Source organism: Mandrillus leucophaeus, unplaced genomic scaffold (genome assembly GCF_000951045.1).
Source record: "Mandrillus leucophaeus isolate KB7577 unplaced genomic scaffold, Mleu.le_1.0 Scaffold437, whole genome shotgun sequence".
Lineage (NCBI taxonomy): Eukaryota > Metazoa > Chordata > Mammalia > Primates > Cercopithecidae > Mandrillus > Mandrillus leucophaeus.
The window spans coordinates 739,364-765,206 of NW_012104665.1; the positions used below are offsets into that span (position 1 = coordinate 739,364).

The 25,843-nt window shown below is 35.1% G+C and overlaps 1 protein-coding gene across 4 annotated transcripts in view; it reads right to left on the minus strand.

Moving 5' to 3' along the window:
- The window catches only part of EPHA5 (EPH receptor A5), a 378,406-nt gene that overhangs the window by 80,528 nt on the left and 272,035 nt on the right, over positions 1–25,843 (minus strand). For 2 of the 4 annotated variants that reach the window (XM_011993927.1, XM_011993925.1), the window contains exons 7-8: positions 20,705–20,864; positions 11,042–11,144 (exon numbers count right to left, since the gene is read on the minus strand). In XM_011993927.1, the coding sequence (XP_011849317.1) occupies positions 11,042–11,144; positions 20,705–20,864 (263 nt within the window). Of the gene's footprint in view, positions 1–11,041; positions 11,148–20,704; positions 20,865–25,843 lie in introns of all 4 variants that reach the window. The other 2 variants (XM_011993926.1, XM_011993924.1) reach the window with 1 other exon arrangement.

Here is a 25,843-nt window from a genome sequence, read left to right on the forward strand (position 1 = left end):
GTCACAAAGTGTAACTTCTCCATCCTCTTCTTAGTTAAGGTCCCAATACTACTGATTGACTTACTCTGTGGAGCTAGGTATCAAGTTTCTGTCACAGCCTGTGCCATTTCAGCTCTGAGAGTGAAGGGTAAGACCCCTAAAGTCAAATCTGTGTTCAACACAGTGACCATTTCCCCTTAGTGATCCAAAGGTTGCCTGATCTTTTCCTACCTCATGGGCCTCTCCTTCTTAGGCCACTGTGGCTGGATCTTATTCTTCCATCCTACCTTTCAATATCAGTGTCCCACGGTTTTATCCAATAACTTCATTTTAATCAATGTCTTTAAATACCATATTTGTTCAACAACATTCTTGAATTATGTCTCAATTACATAACAGATATGATTTTAAACACCTGGATCTATCAGTGCCTGTCCTTTAGACTAAATGTTTTAATCTCTGGGAATTTTTCAGCTGGAAGATCAATAATTTTCTTTTAGATTAAGCCACTATAAATTATGGCTTCTATCATTTGCAAGCAAAGAAATCCAAGACAACAACACATGGTGATAATTCTGGAAAGGTAATTTGAAGTACATTTTTAAGAGTCTTAAACTCCAGCTGCACTCCTCCAGTAATACTTTCATTAGATATTTACCCAGAACCTACATTATAATCCTTATATTCAAGATCACATATCTACTGGGGTGATAGATACATTAAATGGTGAACTAAAACTACTTCAGTGAGAAAATAAAATTTTAAGGGTAGACAGAAATGGAATTAATCAGGGTTCATAAATTCAGGTATGACCATGGAGTTGGTGACATTTAATTTGTGTGAGTTTAGAATAAATACAATTTACTGGGTATAATTGTCCCATGAAGGGAGGAGAATCTACTGAAATTCAATGTATTTTTTAGTGTCAAGCTAAAACTAACATTAATTTTTAAGAGGTATTTTATTCATATTTCTGATAGTTTCTAAAGTTTTAAAATGTAAATTCCATTATTTTTAGCAGCAGAAAAACAGAGGCTTCCCATACAAAAGTTCAAAAGTTGAATAATCACAAGTCTTGGGGAAGTTATATCCTAAAGAGCAAAGGCCGTGACATCAGAGCTGGGTTCAAGCTCCAGGCCCTTACTGACTAGTTGTATACAATAATTTATGTTCTGGACACTTTCCAAGAGGAAAAAAGGCACAGATAAAAATCCCTATCATTTTGTATCCTTCTCTAGTAGGACAGACAGACTAAAAATGATGCATGGTGTGCAGAGGAAATAATCATGTCATCTTTTTAGTATGCTTAATTGAGAGAACAAGATTGAGCAAAGATTGGAAAGAAATAAGAAAAAAACTATAAGGTTCTCTGTGTCAAGGAAGTTTTGGACAGTAAGAAGAGCCAATGCAAAAGAATAAAGGCAGGACCTTTCTTACAATTTTTAAGAAACAGCAAGAAGATAATTTTATCAGCTATAAATTAGATATAGATCTAGTATTGAGACATGGTGGTGGTGTGAGATATTACTTGCAAAACTTTAGAACATTGCCTAGTAGTAAATGCTATGTAATTAATGTTAGATAATGTTATACTTTTCATTACTATTACCATGTTACTTCCATTAGGCAAAGAGGCTTCTCTGCAAGTTTTAGAGCATACCCTTCATGAATATACTTTTCACAAAGTACTCATTCAAGAAACTATGATGCTTTGATATCAGATGTAGTCAGAGCTCATTCATGTGTCTAAATTAAGTAGCTGCATTCAAAACTCTGGCATAAATATTTTATTTGGCTCCAAATGAGCTTGAAGAAAATTTTCTAAGTTCAAAGGATTTTACCCTCTAGCCATTGCTTTGACTAACATAAGAACCGTGCCAGGCATGTAGCAAGAACTCAAATATTTCTTGAATTAATGATTCAGACTAACTGAAAAGTTACCATGAAGAGAAAAATTCCAATTCTATTGTAAACTCTTCTTCTTCTATGCCTAACTATTGTAATTCTGTTTTATAAAATTTTGTCTCCTTACCAGGCTACTAAGTAAGAGTAAGAACATTGATAGAAAGGACACTGTTTTCTTATATCACATGTCCTGGACTTACCTTTGTGTTTATGTGCAATAAGTGTCCAAAAGTGTTTGTAATGGATAATTGTGAAGATGTCATTTACAACCTATCTTACTTCAAGGGACTTAAAAGTAAGTACAAAAGGCTAAATTTTAATATTATTTTCTTGAAACAATAAAACCTACTGTTTTATGTAAATTTACTTGTTTCTCTAATTTCTAGCACGGTCTGATGACTGTAATTATGATAGCCTCTATTATAGTATTGTCTGACGTCTAAAGAATTTTTGCTTCAGAAAACTGTGACATTTCAAATGGATTGAGTTTCAACTGTTGAATAGAACACAAAGGGAAACAGTATTGAGTAGTTTTATGTCTAGGTACAAGATTTGAACATGACCATGACAATCAAATGGAAGATTGTTTGGCCAGAAAATATAACTTTTAACAGGCATTAAGCCATTTCCTTAATCAAATTTATCATCTAAGGAACATCATAGCATTAAACTCACATATGAATAGTCTTAAAATTGATGGCAGTGGTGGCCTGTCTGGAGTGACCACTGCAAAGGCAACGACTGCAGAGGGGGAGGTGAGGCCGATGTTACGCGCTCTGTGGAGCCAACAGAAGATGGGAATTGATGGAAGCCCACCCGCTTCCAAATTGACAGGGCAGGAGCCCTGCTCTTCTAGGCACAGCTGCAGCCACCCAACTGCGGCTATAGATCTTGGCATCCCTGTGCTTTCGGGAATCCCAAAAGACTCCCTGCCCCTGCAGGCTCAGACATGCCTGCTCCTGCTGCCTGGCCTCTCCTTGCTACTGGTGCCAGTTCTGATTTCAAAGCAAAGTTGAGGATAAGCCTGGGCACTGTTAAAACCTTGCCGGTGTGTGTGCATTCGGGGCAGTGCTAACACACAAACCCCCTGCTACCTAGGTATTGATTAGGGTTCAAGTTCCCTTTTCTCTACAGAACTTAAGGCTAATTAAGGGGAATATTGTAAAGTTTTCAGATGACCTCACAGTTACATAGAAGCTTTCCAGAATTTAACTCAAGTATTTGAACTCACCTGGAAGGACATTATGTTACTTTTGAATCAGACTCTGACTACCACTGAAAAGCAGGTCACCCTGCAAGCAGTACAGAAGTTTTGGGATGAGCTTTGTATCTCATATAGTTCCAGGGAAGGGGATAAGCCTTTTCCCATTGGATGAACAGCAATACCACTGGAGGACCCTAAATGCGACTGCAATGATTAAATGGAAGAATGAAAGAGGAAGAATTATCATGTGTGTATCCTGGAGGGATTATGAAGGACTAGGACTAAGCCTCTCAATTAGTCCAAGCTATTCATGATAGAACAGGGATTAGATGAAAATCCCACGGCCTTTCTGGAAAGGCTAAGAGGGTCCTCGGTAAAGCACACATCTCCAACTCCTGATTCAGTTGAGGGACAACTGACCCTGAAGGATAAGTTCATATTCAAGCATCCCCTGGCATCAAGAGGAAGCTTCAGAAACAGGCCATGGGACCAGATAGTACTTTAGAGAACCTCCTAAAAGTGGCCACCTCAGTCTTTTACAATAGGAATCAGGAGGAGGCCCAAGAGAGGGAAAAGAGACACAAGAAAAAGGCAGAGGCTCTAATAGCTGCCTTGCAGGCTCACAAATCCCAAAATCCCTTGGATGGACCTGTTAAATGCTACAAATGTGGCAAGTCATTGGCACTTTAGGAAGGACTGTCTGGACAGCAGGAGGAGGCCACTTTGGCCCTGTCCAATTTGCAGTGGGGACCACTGAAGAACAGACTGTCCTTAGAGACAGGTCACTAGGTCCAGCCCAAATGGTCCAGCAGAACTGATGGGCCCCGGGTCACTTCTCCCTGGCTCTGGTGGTTCAGAAGTCAAATGGAGAAAAGTAGACTTCCTCCCGGACACTGGAGCAGGTCTTTCAGTTCTCTCCAATACAACTCCCCTCTCCTGTCTTAGCAAGATCCTGGAGTGGGGAGGGCATCTCAGGAACACATTTAACCCAAGATTTTTCCCAAACCCTTAGTTGTAGAGACCTCTTGCTTACTGTTCTCACCTTTGTTCTGTTCCTCACCTAAAATATTTTTGTCAAAGACTCCTTAATCCTGAACTCCCAAGGCATTATCTAGCCCCCTAAAGAGTTATTTCTCCTTTAAAGTTTAACTGCCTCCATACAAGATTTAATTTTTTTGACCAAGATGAAACAGCTCTAGTCACAACATTATTTTTCAAAATAGTCTACTCTTAGATTGTTTTTTCCTTTTAGCTCCTCTTTGTATAATAATCACACTTGATCTAAGCACACTTAATCTCCTTGTAAAATGTGTTTCTTCTTGTCTAGAGGCCATCAAACTCCAAGTGGTCATGCAACGGGAGCCTCAGATGATGGCTCCTTTCTTCCCGGGCACCCTTAGATAGGCCTCTGAGAGAGATCTGACTGCTGTTTTCCCCAAAACAATGCCCCCTATCAGTTTGAAACAGTTAAGAGTAGTTACTGTCCCTATCCTAATGGCAGTTAGAAGTACCTCTTCAAAGGGGGAATTGATGGCAGTGGTGACCCATCTGGAGCAGCAGCTGCAAAGAAGCTGGTTGTAATTGCGGAGGCATGGCCTGGGCTGTGTGCTCCGTGAAATGAGTAGGAGACAGGAAAAAAGGTAGAAGCCTCACCGACCCCCTTCCAAGTTGGCAGGGGAGGAGCCCCACCCTCCTACATGAAGCTGCAGACACCCAGCCACAGCTGAGGACCCAAGCATTCTTGCGCTTTCAGGGGCCTGAGAAGTCTCCTGCCCCTGCAGGCTCAGAAGGCTCTGCTCCCACTGCCTGGCCTCTCCCCACTCCTGGTGCCCACTCTGATTTTGGAGCAAAGTTGAGGATGAGTCTGGGTGCTGTTGTGACCCAGGCATATGTGTGCACACTTGGGGTTGCACTGACACACCAGTCCCCTGCCACCTTGGCCCCCTCTGAACTGTGGGCACCAATGAGCACAGGGGAGAGGCTGAGGGAAATCTGAGAGTGGCTCAGCATGGGCCTGCAGGAACCCCTCAGCATGAACAGCCTGGGTGCTGTGGACAGCATGTTGATGGTGGCAGGAGGCAGACAGGATTCTGGACAGAAGGCAAGGGCTCCCACCTTCAAGTCAGGGATGGCTTGAAGTCTGGGGGCTAAGCTATCACTTCTTTGGTCCGGAGTGAGAAGTTATGGTGCTTTCTCCAGCCTGCCTATGGCTGCTCATAGTCCAATCAACACACACTTTCTTCCTGCTGAAGCCCATAAAAACCCTGGACTCAGCCAGACTGGAGAGACAACAGGACTCCCTGTGTACAGATAGGAGCTACCCACTGTGGGTCTGTTCTCCACTAGGGGCTTCAGACTTGGAACAACATGCCTGCAGATAGGAGCTACGCACTCTGGGTCTCCTCTCCACTGTGAGCTGCACTCATTGGGATGATCTACCTGCAGAAAGGGGCTACCCACTTTGGGTCTCCTTAAAGCTGTACTGGTTACTCAATAAAGCACCTCTTCACCTTGCTCATTCTACAGTTGTCCATGTACCTCATTCTTCCTGAACATGAGATGAGAATTTACGACCCACTGAGTGGTGAGAGTGGAAGAGCTGTAATACAAGCAGGGATAAAACACATCCCTCCTCTACACTCACCATATTGCTAGTGAGAGAAGAGAAGAGCGGCAACCCTTTGGGGAGCCCAGACCTAGGGTTGCTCCGAGTCAGGAATTTGACACCCTCTTTGGGGCTTTGCAGTTTCTGGCATCTCCAAGTTTCCAGGCACCACCACATTCCCCTCATCCAGACATGATGCCCACAGTGAAAGCTACTTGTGGTGCATCTGATTCAGCTGCAGGCTTGCACTGATCAAGTACTTGTGCTGGTACCAGGAGCAACCCACCCCTCCACAGCAGTCAGCGTGCCTGGCTGTGCTCAGTGGCCAGACCCTGTACTCGCTCACTCATGCACCCCTCACTGCTCCATGCCTGGCGTGCCCTTTGCAATTGTGAGATTTGGGCTGGTAACACGAGAAGAGTGCAGCCTGCCAAGGTGAGTGGGCAGAAGGAGTCCAACAGGCCTGAGCAAAACTCAGGCAAAGGTTCCCCTGACCACAGAGGCTTCTGGCTGGAAAAGCAACACCCTAAGAATCCTGTGATAAAATCATACATAAGGCCAAGCGGCATAATAGAATTCTTCTTCTTCTTCAGGAGACATTTTTGACTTTTTTGTTTCCTGCTTCCAAAGTTAGCAAAAAGCTTTAAGTGTCTGGCTTACATGCAGGAACATGTGCAAACGAGGGTGGAAGAGTACATGTGTGCAATGTCTAAGTTTTTACTTCTAATTGTGTTTGTGGACTTAATTTAAAATAAAAAGTGAAGCTCTGCATGCTTGAAATTTAATTAAATTCAGGATCACATAAGTGATCAGAAACATAGTATTAAAAAATATTCTTTAATTCCATAACGAAGGTTGTATTTAGAAAGATTCAAAAAAGAATTGCTTCTGTAAACTAAAAGATGTTTTCCTTTGTATGTCTATACCCATAAATCTTGTTACTTTAAGCTTTTCATCACCCTCTGAACTATTCAGAAGTTAATTTTCAGAATTTAGACTCTGTTTGAAATAAGGACACAGATAAATAAAAAAGTCAACTTTATAACACTAATCATATTTAAAGGATTAAAAAGAGGAAAAAATAAAGTGAAAAATTTTCTTAAACATTTAACTGGAAAACAGTGAAAATATTCATTGATGAAAGACTGGTCAAATTAAACATTTAAAAATCTGTAAAATAGTAAATATAAGAGATAAACTCCACAAAATTAAGACAAAAGAAAGTTATCAATGCCCAATGTCATTAGTGATAAAAGAGAAAGATTAAAGAGCAATTTGAATATGCTGTGCATATAAAGAGGCTTAATTTATTTCCATCCTAAGATGATTAGCTCATAGTTTGTGGAAGGCATGTCAATTGTTTTATAATCCTGTAAAAAACATTTAAAGGTTAATGGGAAACAGTGGAGAGAGTCTGAACCCTGCAGAAAATACCCCATAGATTACTTAACATATTTAAAAAGGAAGATCACACACATTCTAAAATTGTCAAGAATTCTAATATGTTATACTTCTATGCCATTTTGTTAAATAGGATTTTTCCTTCAAGATGGATACTTTACATTATTTTAAATTTTGTCTGGGTAGGAATATTACAAAATATGTCTGTATAATCAACTTAAGCCTGAAAATATTAAAAAGTCTCTATATTTGATTTATTTTTCATCCTTGAGTGTATTTTAGAATTTTAAAAGTTAATCTTTTTTCTTTGAAAGACATTAGTTTCATAATACCTAGTGTGTCATCATTTGCACTTTTTTTTGTCTAAGAAAAAACACAAATTTTTAGTGAATATGGATCTTCAAGATACATTTCCTCTTGGGCCCAAATCATAAAATAAATTGCCAATGAATATTACATGTAAGCAATATTAATATTTTGCAATATATCAAAATAAATGAACTTATTTAACCAATGATGAATCCAATTATTTTTAGTTAAATGATGTTACCTAGGAGCAAATATCTGGGTTATCATATCATATTCCAGATATTAGATAGTAATAAGGGTAAACTCAAAGTGAGATGGTAGTCTAAATGTTGTGTGTGTGTGTGCGTGTCTGTGAGAGAGAGAGAATTAATCATATTTTGGCACAGAGAGAAGGGAGAAACATATCTAATCCTATATCTTTACATCTTTCCTAGCTCAAGCTTTTTAAAATAATTTGCTATTACTCAAATATAGTTTCCCAAATTTATGTTAGGTTTTGGCTACATTTCTTCATTTAATTTTCCATTTATTTAACAAATCTTTACTGGGTTAATTCAGGACAATCTAGGTACTGCAGGGTGAGTTAGATTTAATTGGTCCAAACAAAAATTACAAAGTTCATTGCCTTAAGTGAGATAGAAAAAGTCTTTCAAGAATCATACCATTTAGCTTTTGAATAGTTATACTCATATAATAAAATATAAAATAGTTTGTCCATGAAGAGTACAATACAATGGCCAAGGATGTTTCTATCATATGACAAATGCTCCCTGAAATTCAAGAAAATACATCCAACAAAATAAAGTAATTAAAATTTCATGCAGAAAATTGGCTTCTAAAAAACTACAAGCCTCAGATTTGTTTTTGGCGAAATGTGCTGTCTTTTCAACTGCAAATTCCTAGTGTCAGCATCTTAAACTGTGTTGCAAAATTAAATTGGATTAGAAAAGTATTTTAATATGAATGAACAATGTACTAATTGCTTAGATGTTGCTGTTTTTAAAAGTAATTACACTTTCATCAGACAAAATGTTCAAAAATGTTTTACCAAGCCTTGGATTTGGCAGAAAATTAAGCTATGTGTTTTGGGCATAGACCTGATTCTAGTACAAATGAGACATTATACTAAAATTTCATTTTTCTTGAACAGCAATTTCAGGTATATATAGAATTTGTGTGTGTGTGTGTGTGTGCGAGGGAGAGAGAGAGAGAGAGAGATAGAGAGAGAGAGAGAGAGAGAAAGAGAGGGTTAGGCTTTGTGTCTCCACCCAAATCTTATCTTGCATTGTAATCCGCATAATCCCCACATATCAAGGGAGAGACCAGGTGGAGGTAATCGGATTATACGGGCAGTTTTCCAAATGTTGTTCTCATGAGAGTAAATTTGTTCTCAGGAGATCTAATGGTTTCATGAGGGGCTCCTCCCCCTTGGCTCTTCCCCTCTTCAGCACTTCTCCTTCCTGTCGCCTTGTGAACAGGTGTCTTCCTCCATGATTGTGAGTTTCCTGAGATCACCCCCTGTCATGTGGAACTGTGAATCAATTACACCTCTTTTCTTTATAAATTACCCAGTCTTGAACAGTTCTCCATAGCAGTGTGAGAACCAATACAGAGTGTATGGGTGACTTTGTATGAATGTGTGCGTGTATGCGCTACAATGATACCACCCTTCAGTTACCAAATAGTAAGTAGATTGAAAGTTCTTTCAAATATTTTGTTGTCTAATGCTAAAGATACCACATAAGGGTGAGCAAGAATCCGTAGCAAACTGTCACCTGTAAATTCACTGTGCTAAGTCTACAACAACATATTTCTGATAATTGATGTGTATCCTTTAATAAACTCTCAAAAACACAGATTTATTGGATTCTAGACCTTGGTTCTTTTTTCCATTTTTATTCATTTCTCCTAAGTATGCACACAACAAATACAGAATCTTCTTATAACCTCCACGTCCATAAATATAACTAATGTTTATTGAACTTATTAGAAAGCAAACCACTAACTCTTATCTCAGTCTGAAATAAAGAAATGGCATTACAAACTAGCTCTGCAAAGGCATCATCTATAATTTGGGGTGGAAAAGACACATTGTCACATGGTAGTTTTCTTAGTAGTTACAATTCATGCAACTTGATCATACTATTGTGTCAAAATCTGACAAGTCTAGTGAAATCAGCTTATCTTCCAGAAAGCAGGGATGCAGGTTGTGCATTCTCCCCAGGTGACTTCAGAGAGATGAAATCAGTGGCTCACTAGATAGTCATCCCCCTGCCTGGGATGGGCTTGATTGTCCTCAACAGAACACAAACTATCCCCTGGCTAGAAATTCTAGAAATACATAAATGCCAATCTAACATTAAAAGTAAGCAATGAATTACTGCATATATTCTTAAGAAAACTTCAAACAAATAAATAAGAACCAGAAGTAATAGGATTTTCAGATACAATGAGGGAATGTTCAAAAGATTTTGTGATATTTTATAAAAACAAACTGTTACTTCTGTAATTTAAGGATATAGTCATAAATCTTTTCAGAACACAATACGCAGTACTTTGAAAAGTGCCCAATTCTGTATATTTATGAGTTGAATAGGTGCTGAAGAGTCAACAGTAAATGAGTAGAACAATAACAAAATCAATATGAACATTGATTTCCTGGCTTTTTGGGGGGACCTTATGGTACATTTTCACTTTTTTTCTGAGAAATAAATATTTCCAGGAAGACTTTCATTAAGTTTTCTATAATGGTCTAACACCAAAATATATTTTCAAATGGACAGCTCCCATTACTAAATATCCCTTCTAATAATGGACTGGATTTAAAAAATATGTGAAACTATGTTTATTGTAGGAAAATAGCATACTCTTGTTTTATTTACTTCACTTTGTTTTATTCTACTTTATTTTATTTTATTTTTTATTGTTGATTATGCTCAGCTCAATATCAGAAAACACCTAGAACAGCTCTTATTAAGACTCGACCTCTTTTTTGCATAAAATGAAAAGATGTAGATACGTAATATATTATATATTCATGTATCTATTTCGATAATATTTAATACAATTCACTTCAAATCAGTATACACCATAATTGAAATATTCAGGTTGAAATCACTTAGAAGCTGAAAATAAAAGCAGTCAGTGAAAATGTCTGGTCATTTTCTAAGGAGCTTGTTTGCCATAATTTCTGTTTTGGATACACCACCCTGTTAGGATAGAATACTGGCTAAATAGAATCATGTCTTACTCCTCAAAATACACTTGGCACAGAGATAACTTTTCCCAAACACTAATTAATCTTGAAGCAGACAACCATATACACTTTTGAGAGACAAAAAATTTCAGATTAAGAAACCTGTGTCATATAAAGAGATATAGCTATATGAACCGAATAAACAATAACACATCAACGCAGCTCTTATGAAGAAAGCATACCTAAAAAGAGAAATTGTGGGCTTAAAAATCATCAATAATAGGAACAAGATAAGGCTTAGGAATTGCATCATGTATTGAGATTATCTGCTGATATATTGCTTGCCTGATTTGTTTTGGGATGTGCTTAACAGCCAAATGGTCAGATCAAGGTGAGGAAGAGATCAGCTGCAAAACTTCAGAATCACAGCTTCCTCTCTTACCTTCCACTGAGGAGGAAGCCGATAACCACTGCCAACAAAATGACTCCCACTGTCACAGACACAGCAATTATAGGAATCTGGCTTTGATCGCTGGATGCTGCAACTGCTGATAGGAGATACAGAAAATGGAGCTTGTGGTTAAAGTGATCACATGCATTCAAAATAAAAGCTGCTTAATAGACAGTAATCAATTCATGATTTAAGCAATTTACCCACACTTGGCTGAGATTTCCCCTAATATCCTTTCTTAAAAATGTGTAACTGAAAAGTCATCTTTAATAGAAAATATTTACTTTCCAAATAGAGATTTGAGAGCATCACTAAAGTCACTGATTATTTCCTTGTCATCATAAAAAATGAATGCATGTTGTTTGCATAGTATTCATCTAGGGGCCTTAGGTCTGCGAATTAAAATGGAACTTCTTTATTGACTTCAAACACCTTAATCTAAATAGGAGGTGCCAGGTATATAAGATTTGATATTTTTAGAGTTTGTATTCTGCTGTTCTCTAGAAAAAAAATCTGATGAACCCAGGTAGGACTTTTTTCCCCATAGACATTGGAGACATTGAAGACAAAAATAATGTGACTATGACCTCATTGAAGTAAAATATAATATCAGTATTCTGAATATTACTACAAAAACACAATGTAAAGCACAATATAACCAGTAAGTATATTTCATAAGTAAATTCACTTTTTGAAAAATATCAAGGCAAACATTTAGAGGTGTAGAAATCTATCTTAAAATTGGATATATTTACATCACCTACTTTTTATATACACAGATTTAGATGAAATGTTTTATATTTTAGTATAAAATTCCCTTCATAAGAGGAATATGAACATGATTAAGCAGTTGTACTTAAATAAGCAAATAAATTTTATTTTTGTGCTAACTAATCTGGATTAAAACAAAACACCCATAGGGCAAAATAAATTGTACTAATGTTCTTAAGAATCTCTCCATAGAATATGTAGCATGTTTCTTGTTTAATGACATGATCAATTTGATAACTTCAAAGTAGCACTAGTTCAGCTCCATGGTAACAAATATTGTCACAGAAATTAGTAACAATCTGTGTTTTCTTTTTCACAACCCCATACCAGATCTTGGTCTACCAAGAGTTTTGGATCTGCAAACACCTCCCTTTCTATTTTAGTCACATTGTTCTTGATTCTTTCTAATCAAAACTAAGTGATTTGCTGATGACCCTCTTGCACTGATTCGCTTTCAACTATTTTAGACCAGTATTTAGATCCCATTATTATTAACAGCTGGTTTGAGTAAAACTATTATTTTCAATATAAGTCAGTGCTCTTACCTTCTCCCTTTTTGCATAATATGTACAAGAGTCTTGCCCTGTTTTCTCCTAGTCTCTGACGCTAAGGTCGGTGGCAAGAAATTTAGTTATAGGCTACAGTATAAATGAGGCAGGAAAAAACTACCCCCAGAATTGCTAATACCCTTTCCCCAAAGTCTGCTTTATTGATCTCTAAACTCAGATTATTTCTACTGCTACTTTTTTTTTCTCTTTTCTCTTTCTTTTTTGGCAGAGGGCACTGTTTCTAGAGAAACTTCACTCAGAAACTCAATGTTATTTGAGTAAGCTGCAACTGCTGCTTGAATGCCTTAATTCTCTATTGTTAATTTCCTAGTAAAATCATCCCCATAATGAGCCATCTTCATATGCTCCGTGTATTAATACATTCCCACTTCCCACATTAGAGAAATGCTAAACTTTCAAAGATCTCCCTCTGGAAGACAGTTTTGCTGCCTTATAAACTATTGTGCTGCTTACAAGCCTGAGCAGATATCACCTTTAGGGAGAAGTAAATCTTTATATCTAAACTTAGTAGGATTAGTTCAATCCAAATTGCAAAATAGGTCCAGCATTTACTACACATATGGGTCAAGAAAATTACTTAAACCTTTAAAGTCCCATTTGCATAATCTCCAAATAGGGATAATTTCCTTGGATCATTATGTTTCTGTTAAGATTAAAGATAATACATATAATGCACTTAGCATAGAGTTTCAACTACTGACAGCCTTAAATAAATAGTAAAGTATCACTTATACTTATTATCTCCTGTTTATTTACCATTCTTATATTTCCTATTTGTCAGCATCTTGACAGAGGCATCTGAAACCAACCATATCTAAGAACCAACATTTTAAAATTATCTCTGAAATTTTTTTATTCTTCTGCCTTTGAATTCCATGGATGATGACATTTGCAACATGCAATGTGTACTTCTTTATTTAACTTATCCTCCACCATGATTAGGAGTTTGACTTAGCTGAACGTATACCTTAAACTTGAAACTCTCCTCCTCTTGGTTTCTATGGCATCAGACAAGCTGTTGTACTCTGTCCCTCTCTATGAAGCACTACTTTGTCAGTTCTGATGGCTTCATATTCTCTTCCCACAGTGATGTATGAACGATTCTCCATGAATGCTCACTCCTGACCCTTCTCATTTCTTATCCTTCTCACTTCTCTCCATTTCTTTCTGTCTTTTTTTTTCACATCCTCCCTTTCTTTCTCCCTCTCTCTGAACTTCTTCCTTCATGGTATCAATTAATAACTATCAGGATGACAAATTTATATCTCCTACCCTTATTTCTCTCCAAAGAATCCTTCCATTTTTTATAACAAACTGTTTAGCCCTTTGTTTGGATTTTATTCTTACATAAAAATTAACATGTTTAAAATTGGCCTTTATACCACATCTACCCCCAAAGGCATTAACGAAAACATATATCAACAAATAAACATATCATTAATCAAACCAAAAAATCAAACTGGTTTGATCTCTTTCTGGTTTCTTTGAACTATTACTAAATCCTTCTTAACTTCTGCTTGTTCATTCATTATCAAATACTTTTGTGTTTCTTTGATGTTTCTCCCCATACATCACTTATTTTCATCCAACATTAACCTATTTGATTCAAATCTGTATAATCAAAATGGTGGAATATTGTTCATAGCATTTTAACTGTTCTCTCTGCCTTCTATGTACTCATATTAAACATCAAAAATATCATTTTTATGTTTCTCTGATCAAAAACTTTAGAAAGTCCTACTACCTTTGGAAGAAAATTGTCAAATGCTAAGTCTAGTTTTCAAAAGCCCTTCTAATCTGGGTCTAACAATTATTCCCACTCTTAATGTGCCAGTTTGGGAACTCTCACAGATATAGTTTTGGAAGAAGAGTGCACAATTACTCAGAAATAAGGGTAAAAACAGAGTAACTTCACATTGGCCACAGTATTAAATTTGAGAAGAAGTACAAAATTTTGGTAGTGTCAAATTCTTCACTTTTAGTAATTTCCAGGACCAACATTAATGATGCGCAGATCTTTATAGAAAAATATATTGCATTAAAATAATTGCTAATGGCATTCAAAAGATTAATATGCTAAGTTGATACATTTTATGAATATGGTTTATAAGTAACATCAAATCACAAACATTAATATTCTCTGTATTTATCTAACGTCCTCTGAAATCAGATCATTTTTGTATAAAAAGCAATTAGAGACCATTTTGTGAGGAAGAATTTACAGAATATATTTTTGTTTATGATTATTTTAGTTTAATTTATTTATATAGTTTTATTATTATTTTAAATTTGCAATATTTTCTAAGGTCCTTGATGGGTTTTAAATTTTCTTGTGTGCATGTGTGTGTGTGTAGACAGGGTCTCACTCTGTCATCCAGGCTGGAGTACAGTGGCACGATCTTGGCTCACTGCAACCTCTGCCATCAGGGTTCATGTCACCCTCCAATCTCAGCCTTCGAGTAGTTGGGACTACAAGCGTGTGCCACCATGCACAGCTAATGTTTGTATTTTGTTGTTGTTGTTGTTGTTGTTGTTGTTGAGAAGGGGTTTCACCATTTAGCCCAGCCTAGTCTGAAACTTCTGAGCTAAAGCAATTCACCCACCATAAACTCAGGTTTTAACTATTCACTGTTTCACATACAATAATTAATTTGTGAGCAATTTCTAATAAGAAATGATTCATCAAGATTTTTAAATTGTTTATTCTTTTGTTTGTCCTGAGGGCATTAATGATATCATTAATTATATTAATTCAGATGAAAATAAACAATTTACAGGTTATCGTCAATGCATTCATGCTTGTTGATTTGTTTAGGAGTGAGACAAAAATATTTAGGTCAAGTAGGAGATATGGTAATCATGTTAACATACTGTTAAAATTTTAATCCTTAAGATATATACCTTTAGTTATGCATGTCTTTCATTTTCTTATGTTAACTAAAAATTAGTTTATTAATGATGTCGTTTTGGAAAAATAGCTGGGAAATATCATGGGAAGACTTAAAAGAAAATGTTGAAGCAATATAACACACTATGGAGAAAGATCACCAATTATAAAAATTAATATTCTTTGTAAATAATAATGTTTCTTTGAAAAAAATCATTACACATTTGCATCATGCCTGGAAATTCTAAGGTAGCATATACTGAGAAGTCACATTTTTTACCTCACCTTGCTTCCCACACTCCTGGTTGTATACAAATATTACGTGGATATTCTCTAGACTTTATTGCCTCAGCTATATATGTGAAGAGTTCATCATTGAAGGTTAAAATAATTGTAAGAGCCAGATTATAAGTCTACAGGTCAGACCGAGAATCTGGGATCTTTCTCTCACAGCAATAGGTATCTATAAACTTTCTTAATCAGGGTAACTTAATCAAGGGCATAATTTTTAATAAGTAATATAAGTACATAGGAATCAGTGGAAACATTAAAAACAATATGGTAGGCAAATAGGCACATGACAGAATGTTGAACATAATTAACTAACAGTGATTTTCAAAATAGTGAGCTATCACTACCCACTTATTCAAAATGACTAACAAATACGTAAATAAATAATGACAATTCCAAATGCTGACAAGGATATAAAGGGACCAGATCAATCACCCATTGCTGGTGGAAATGGAAAATGATACAGCCATTTTGGAAAACATGTTGGCAGTTTCTTACAAAATTAGATATACAATTACTGTACAATCCAGTGTTGTACTTTTGGAAATTCATCCTAGGGAAATAAAAACCTACATGACACAAAAATCTGTATACAGATGTTTACAGTATCTTTATTTGTGATAGCAAAAACTGTAATCAGCCCTGATATCCTTCAACAAATTAATGGAGGTTAAACAAATTGTGGTACATACATATTAAGGATTATTATTCAGTAATAAAAATAAAGAAACTTGATACACACCACAATCTGGATGAATCTGCAGGAAATTATGCTAAGTGAAAAAAAGCCAATTCCAAATTAAAAGGCACATACTGCATGTTTCTATTTATGAAACATTTTTGAAATGTGAAAACGTCATGCATGAATGGCAGATGAATGGTTTCCAGGGCTTAGTGATGCCACAACATTTGTTTTTTTTTTTGAGACGGAGTCTCGCTCTGTCGCCCAGGTTGGAGTGCAGTGGCCGGATTTCAGCTCACTGCAAGCTCCGCCTCCCGGCTTCACGCCATTCTCCTGCCTCAGCCTCCCGAGTAGCTGGGACTACAGGCGCCCGCCACCTCGGCCGGCTAGTTTTTTTTTTTGTTGTTGTGTTGTTGTTTTTTGTATTTTTTAGTAGAGACGGGGTTTCACCATGTTAGCCAGGATGGTCTCGATCTCCTGACCTCGTGATCCGCCCGTCTTGGCCTCCCAAAGTGCTGGGATTACAGGCTTAAGCCACCGCGCCCGGCCCACAACATTTGTTCTTAAAGGTAGTGGATGTGGTTATAAAAAAGAAACACAAGGGATCTTTACAGTATTGGGATTGTTTGGTAACTTGAGGTTGGTGATAGATACACAAACTTGTACAAGTGACCAAATGGCATAGAATCTAACACACATACATGTCCACATACACATTTAAAGAGGAATACAAGAGAATAGGATTAAATCTGTGGATTGATTGCATCAATATCAGTGTTCTGATTGTGATATTATACTATGGTTCTGCAAAATATTACCATGGGGAAAACTAAGTAAAGTGTATAAGAGTGGTCTGTATTGCTGTTAAAATTGCATGCAAATCCACAATTACCTCAGTACAACTTTTAATAAAAAACACAATACCATTATTTCCTCATTTAGGCTGCACAGATTTGAGACAAATAGGTATAGCTGGATAAAAGGAAGTGATCCATTTTTAAAAATTAAAAGAATCACAATGTGACTGATGAATCGTGGGCATGTAGAGGTTAAGATAGATTCAGTTACAGTCTGAAAGCTTCAAGATAAATTATGTTAAAAGAAACCAGGAAAGGGTCTAATGAGTTTGGCTGAATGGTTTTACTCACGGTAAGTTTCTTTGTTGAGATATATATATATATTATACATATATATATAGTCACTGCTGTTGAGAATGGGGGTAGGGTAAAAAATCAATTTTAAATATATTATTTTTATGCATAACAAAATTAAAATGAAGAAGTTAACAGTTATAAGACATAAACTAAACTTGGCAGAGGAAGAATAATTGGAGATTTTCTACCCAAATCTTCATATTAAATAGCTTTTCTAAAAAAATTGTTTTGCGTTCCTGTTTGTACTACTATTTGCATTTCTCTCTAGAGTTATCTTTTGACTTACAAGACAATGTCAATGAAAAATAAAAGCGCTCATAACATTTTAACTTTTTGTTAACAAATGACTGAAATGTAATATAAATTAGTAAATAATAAATTCTATAAAAACACAAATCATAAAAAAGTGTCAACTTTTCATTATTTGTATCATCATTATGAATTGAACAGGCAATTGGAAAATTCTTTTTAAAAAATATACTCACGGAAATTTTAAAATAACTTCCTATTACATACCTGACTGATAAAGTAGATTTTTCTTAGTACAGATGGCTCATTAAAGTCAGAACTCTTTAACTATCACTTACCAAATAAAAATCACTGAAAGCTTAATGAGGAAAAACACAAATATGTTTATTGTATGTTTATCGTAATTACTGCATCAAAGTACTTGAAGACCTTATTGGGGAAATAATAAATGTAAATTAAGACTGAAATTATGATATAAAGTAAATAATTGCCCAGTGAAATAATGAATGTGGATTTCAGAAAATACTACAAAAATAAATGTTCTGAAAAAAAGTATTATTTTAATTGTCATTGCATATCTTCTCTGATTCTTTATTAGACAATAGACCTTGAGAAAGAAGGTATTATTCCTTAGAATTATTTGAGTCATTTATAGCATCTTTGAGCTAAAAAGAAACCCTTTGATGGCTAGAAATTGAATAAAATCAATTTTAAAATAATAAGCAAAATTAGGCCGAGCGTGGTGACTGACGCCTGTAATCCCAGCACTTTGGAGACCAAGGTGGGCAGATCACCTAAGGTCAGGAGTTTGAGATCAGTCTGACCAACATGGAGAAACCTCATCTCTACTAAAAATGCAAAATTAATCAGGCACCGTGGTGCACGCCTGTGATCCCAGCTACTTGGGAGGCTGAGTCAGGAGGATCATTTGAACTCAGGAGGTGGAAGTTGTGGTGAGCCAAGATCGCTCCACTACACTCCAGTCTGGGCAATGGAGTGAGACTTTCTCAATATAAATAAATAAATAAGCAAAACTATTACTCTAAAATGCTTTTTGAAACAAATATTCTATATTTTAGAATTAAACACAGTATATTCCTTTTGTCTGGAGAGAAGTTTCTATATGTTACTCACGTTGATTTCTTCAGGGCCTAGCAAAGCCTAATATGTTATAGGTGTTCAATATATTCTTGTTGTTGAGTTATATTCAGAAAATATTATACATAAAGATCAAAAAGCAATTAATATCTAATATACTCTCTACAAATAATAAATTCATTCTGTAAAAAGCTTGTACATATATGTACACATATGAGTAAAAAAAAAGATTTTACTCTCATAGCTAGGAGGCAGTGTGATATCGAAGTATTTTCATTTGCTATTAAAAATAATGCTATAATCTACTTCGGCAATAAAAAAATTAGTGGGTGATATTTCTTTTTCTCTAGAAATTATATAGAAAATGTTAAAAGTAGCTTACTTCAGGTAAACCTTTGTAAAAGTATACACAGGAAATGATTAAATATTAGTCCTCTAAGTTATCTGATTGAGTTTTCGTGTGCTTGGCAGCTACTATTTAATACATATGTAAATGATAGAATATTGAAAAGCCTGAAGAAAAACCAGTTGCTGAATGTGCCAACATCCTAGAACTGAGTAGAATTTACCATTTTTTTTTTAAATGGGATTTTTCCATTTGTATAGTTATCAAAGCACTCAAGCATAGTTTGAGATTTCATTTATGGCTTTGTTCCCAGAGTTGGTAGACCACATAAGCAATATTTATTACTAATTATACCGAAACAGAATCAAGCCTTGTTAAGATGGCTAGCTTATACAGCATGCCTTTTTTTCCTAAATCCCTTTTAGTTTAAAGGGGCAGGATTAAATAATCCATTGCTAATATTATGAGAATTTTCAGACTAATATCACATGTTCCTATTCAATCTAGTAAGAAAAGAAAATTTTCTGAATAGCATTAGAAGTTCAAATTTCAGTAGCTTCAGTTAAACTTCACTCATAGATTTTCCTTTGTGTAGAAAACAAATTTATAATTTTTTACAATGGCACCCTTTTCCGTATAAAATTCAGTGAAACAACACTTAGAAAGTTATTTTTACAGAATAAAAATTATTTTTAAATAAATCAGTTAAATATACTTTAAAAAGAAGATCTTGATTTTCAAAGGGGACGTATAATATAGTTTTATTCACATTTTAATTTAATAGCTCTTCTGATTCTTACAAAGTAAATTCATAATTAAATTATCATTTTGTTGATTTTTGTAAAAAGGAAATATGCAATTTATTTATTTTAAAATTACTAATTTTTATGTAACTCGGCTTAAAGCAAATACACATACACACTGACACACATATACACTTCTGACATTTCACAGTACTGTGTATTTCTTCACAAAAAGTTTTAACAGCGTCTATTACTGTCTTAAATTCTTTCAATGTGTTTAGGACAAGTAAGTAACATAAATATTTTGTTGAAATTAAAGGAAAATGTTTTACACTACTTTATAGGGAAAAAAGTGATTCAAAAAGGCTGTTCCAAAAAATATTCCCAGATTCTCCCGTTAAAGACAGTGCCAGAGATTTAATACTTTTTATGAGATCAGATTGGTTCCTGAGATCACCATTTTCTTGCCAATCTCAATGCTAAAGAAAACTCCCTGTGGAATTTTCAAAGACTAAGCCTAGTAGCCTAGTTCAAAAAAACAACTAAAAAAGTAAATGGCAATAATTCAATAAAGTATGGCAGCAGTGGAAAGAAAGTCTTTAGAAGCAAGTTTAAACATTTTTAAAGTATCTCCTGAAGTACCATCTCCCAGAAGACTGAATGCAATGAGGAGCAGGGACCAGCGTGTTAACCCGCCGACCTACCATAATAGCATGACAGATGCTTCCTACCTGAAGGGGTCATGCCTGAGAGAGAGAGAGGGAGAGTGAGACTGACAGAGTGCCCAGGGAGGGTATTGATCCACTGACTCTTTTCTGGTAACCATTACTGAGACATGAGTTGACAGTAATTAAAATGACTTACACACTGGGGTGGTTTCAAACTCAAATCTTCGACTGAAGACACCATAGCCTGCTGCTGTACGTGCTCGAATTTGGAAGACATAAACTGAAGCTGGTTTCAAGCCCTCTGCAGTAATAGTTGTCTCTTTGGATTTGATAATTGTGTAGCTGGTCTCTTGGTCCTTGGGATGCGCATGCACATACAGTAAAAAAGGCAGCATATAAATTAATAATGACTGCAAAATTTAGAACCATAGATCAGAAAATGAATCAGAAACCAATGGACTCTATTAGTACAAATATAATACTTTAGAAAAAAATCCTACACATCCTAGGTGTGCTATTGACATAGAATATTAAAGTCTTTTCTAGAACTCAGGGTGGTGGGTGACATTGTGTCCACCTATCCAGAATACTTGTCTTTGGCAGTAATACATTTCTAAAATTTTGAAAACATAATGTTGTAGGAGATTGATTATTTTACAGATTCTATTTTAGTATTGTTATTTGTATACTTTTTTCCTCCAATATAGTTAATTGGAGCATATCTAACATACTGCCTATTCATACAGAAAGTTAACAATATGTCCCATTCTGTGAGGTAAGACTTATGCTTTAACTCATTAGTGAATTCAATTCATAATTGTACTTAGGTCTTAAGGTAAGAAATTAGTACTTCACTGGTGAAATTTAATTTCAATTCTCTAAGCCTAGATAGAAAGCATTAAAGAAAAATACAGATAAGCAAAGCATTTTTATTTATTTTTGAAAATGTCCTCATTCGGAGGAGCTAGGTAGTAGTTAATGGACATGGAGCAGGAAAAATAATTACTGGAAAGATAATTTTGGGAACTGAAACAAAGAGGAACTGTTTCTATTTTGATGCTAACAAAAGTTTAGACTAACCATCCGTAACTCCTCATTATCTCTCCGAAGTTACCACACCAACTTTACTATGGATACTGAAATCACAGGCTGAAATATAGCAGAGACATTTTTGCTTTTATATTCAGTTTCCTTATCAGTAAAATTGGAGTAGAGACTTGCCTGGGTTTCCTCACAGAGATGTTGTAAAAATGAAACAGGTAATGTATGTGAAAGCAGTTAATAAACTGTAATAGATGTTTTAATTTTCATAATTATTTTAAATATGTGTAACTCTTTCTAATATGACATGTCAAAGTTGACTACCACTAATACTATCTAAAATATACAATCTATGTAACATTTTTCTTTTAAAGCAATTTACCATTCCTCTTGTAATATGTTTAAACATACAAAATTATCTTAGAGTTAAGTAGGTCCAAAATTATCTCTAAATAGGTATGGTGTAATTTATAAACCCAATAGCACACTTTCTGATCATCATAGGCAAATGATTGATCTTTAATTTTTTAAACTGCAGATTAATTTAATTATCTAAACTTTAATGTATTTAGGAAATTTTATTAAAGTTGAGCAAAGGTAATTAAGTCTTATAAAATGTTACCTAATAATACCAGTAAATTTCTTCATTGACAAACATGTATTGCTCTTCTATTATCCACTCTATTACTCCTTCTGTATGGTAGGATCATAGCAGTAAAAAGCAAACAATTTCTTAATGTGTTCCTTTTAACAACTGTAAACAGCTTCTATAAACTATGATAGTTACCAATTTTTCTGAGAATGCACAGGTTCTTGATGGAAGAAACCTGATAATATCATTTATTATTTCTCCATATTATTGAAAAATATTATTTTCCCATATTATTTAAAAGGAATATTTCTCAATAATATTCTGCTTTCCAGTTTGGCTACAATTGTAGCAGTAACTCTCACTAAGTAAGTTAAATGTCTGTTTGCTGATATTTGTTTAAAGAAAATTTAACTTAAAGAAAAAATCTAGTCAAAATTTAAGTATACAATTCTGATAGACTTTATGTAATTATCATTTTTACATGAAGGAATAACATTTATAATATAAAACATTAGAAGAAGGCATCAATGACAGCATTAGATTTCCAGCCATATTATTAAGTAGATGAGAAAATGTGGGTAAACAACTCTTTACCTCAGTTTTTTTCTTCCTTAAAATGGAGATAAAATTATTTACCAAGAATATTGGAAGGAGACAGAGATAAAAATAATACATATACCACCAGGCACAATCGCTACAAAATAGGTTCTACGTAGAATGGATTACTCTTAACTCTATAGCATTATGGTAAGTTGTCCCATTGATAGTAAAAAACAAAACAACTTTTAAAAGCTTCCATAGTTGTAAACTCTAACTATTGAAGGTACAATGAATACATTTTATAAAAATATTAGAAATTGATACTTTTTGCCAAAAAGGAAAAATTTACCAGGAAACTGGACTGCTGCTCCTTGAAATAATGTATGATCTAATATCAATTGCACAACATTCTGTTTGATTTAACAATTAACATTATGTATGTCTCAGTTGTTCCTTAGCTAGAGTTTAATTGTACATTGTCTCTCTCTGAGTTAGCCATACATAAGTTATTGAAGAGAATTTAGCAAAGCATGTATCTAGTGGATCAAAACCAATGAATACACATTGTGAATCGTGTAAGCGTCTTCCAAAATTTAATTCTGTTTCATTCCTTTAAATCACTCTCATATTGTAATTTTCTACATATCACAAACTTTATGTAAAGATTGTCAACACCCACAATTGCCTGGCTGCCAAGTCCTTGGTCAGGGCAGTGCCTTTTGCTGCCTTCGTGCCCCAGCTGAGTAAATGAGCTACATTCCCCAGCTGCTTAGCAAACACTGTTCACATGCAGTGAGGGGAGGGCTTCAGCAGAAGGAGCCAGCTGGCAAACACCCTGCCAAGGGGCAGCTTCCCTTTGCCTCTGCCTTTAATTAAGAGATGGCAATGAGCCCATCCTCACACGGGAGCAGAGAAGCCCAATGACCTCTATTAGAGCAGGGCAATCAGAGGCAGAAATGCCAGCTGGCAAATGCATGTGCCCTGGAAAGCTCTGCCACCTGTGTCTGGCCAAAAGCCATCCAATAAAATGGTGGTGTTATTCTGAAAGCTCAAAATCAGCTCTGAAAACCTATCAGGATCCCTACCTCAATACATGGTATAAAAGCTCATAATCCATTTTTTATAAATGAAAGTCTTAAAAAAACTTTATAGGTATAATATAGATATGCTCAAATGTTTGGCTCATGCACAATGGTCCAGGAATTAATACCTTTATTTTAAAAAGGAAAACACTGACCAAAATAATCACTTCCACCAATATATCATATAAAGATTTTGCTGCTTTTAATTAATGTAAACAAGCAACTTATTATTAATTTATTGGAAATATGTTTAGAAACCTTTTTCCCAAGTCATTTTTTTCTTTATTTGAGTTACACAGATCATATAATGGAATACTGAAGCATTAAATTTGAATTATTAAATATAAGACCAAATCATACTGAAATAAATGTAACTCAAAAAGAAATTGAACTATAAAGAAAATAATATCACAATATGGATAAAACTCAGTAGAAGAAATATTTAATAGAAACTCCTCATTACCACTTGTTGAATAACTTTGTTCTAACAGAAGCAGCAACTTTTTAAGAAAAGATAAATTCTCATTACTATTGAATATTACACATATAATGAAAGTAATGCATATGCTGGAAAGTGGTCATGAAAACAATCAAAGGTTATTCATAAGGGGAAGAAAATAGGATGCTTTCCTCAAGAACAAAAAAGAAAGCCAGTCATTAATCGAGCTAGTTGATTCAGAGATAAAAGAAAATGTAAGTACTTGTTAAACTTTTAGTCTCCTTGCTGTTAACCCTTATTGCATCTAAGATAGTCAAATATACAGTTTTTGAATTCTATTTTGCATTTTGTCTTCTTTTGAAATCAACTTTAATCACAATGAAAATTGAGAAACAATGTTCACAACAGAATTCAGCATGTGTTAATATATATTTATATAACTCTACATGGCTTTGCATCAATATAAAGTAACAAAGGTTACAAAAACTTGAATAAGAAATATAAACCTTAATTTTACAAATTGTTTTTTGACATAGCCTATGTTTAAATTGTAGACCTCTGGAATTTGCAACGCTGTTTTTTACTACTAATCTCACGAGAACAGTAATCAGTGAGAAATTTTAATGTCACTATATTCCACTTGATTAACTACAGTTCTGCTGACATTAAACAATGTTAACCATATCCCAACATAATTTTGTCTCAGAGGTATTCTCTAAGAGCATTCTTGGTGAATAATGTATTTGATAACCTATTTTTGAAATATGTGTCACCATTTATGTTTCCTAATGATCTGATAGTTGTATATAATACTACCAGTAAGTCATTCCTAGAAAGATGACTATTTCAAAAATGGTTGATCATTTATTTATCTACTAGTATAATCAATACATGAACATTGTAGAAACAACAAAAACCTGTAAATATGTAGATGGCCTTTCTCCATCACTCCCCATTGTTTTATCCTTTGTTGTATTTTTACACAGGCAATTGTTGAATCAATGAATGAAAGAAGAAAATTTATTTTTAAATTTTCTATACTGTGACAAATTAATATTCAATACACTTACCTAAACTCTTTTTTTCCCCCCCTTTGAGACTGAGTTTTGCTCTTGTTGCCCAGACTGGAGTGCAATGGTGCGATCTCGGCTCACTGCAACTTCCGCTTCCTGGGTTCACGCGATTCTTCTGCCCTCAGCCTCCCGAATAACTGGGATTACAGGTGCCCACCACCACACCCAGCTGATTTTTTTTTTTTTTTTTTTTTGTATTTTTAGTATAGACGAGATTTCACTATGTTGGGCAGGCTGATCTCGAACTACTGACCTCAGGCAACCCACCCACGTCAGCCTTACAAAGTGCTGGAATTACAGGCATGAGCCACCGCTCCCGGTCCTAAACTCTTTAATCTATGCATATATATATGGTGAGGAGAACCATTTATTCTCCCTCTCTTTTCCAATGCCCTAGCTTGGGCAAGTTCTTAGGTATTGTAAAGTAAGATTTTGTACTTCCTACCATATCTTTTACTCTTCCAGAAAAAAAGAAGGAGTGATGTCTGTGAGTTTGGAAAAGCCATTGAGTAAGTCGTGTGGCTCAGTCCTTCTCTTCTTTTTTGGGATCTTCATGCCTGCATTTTTT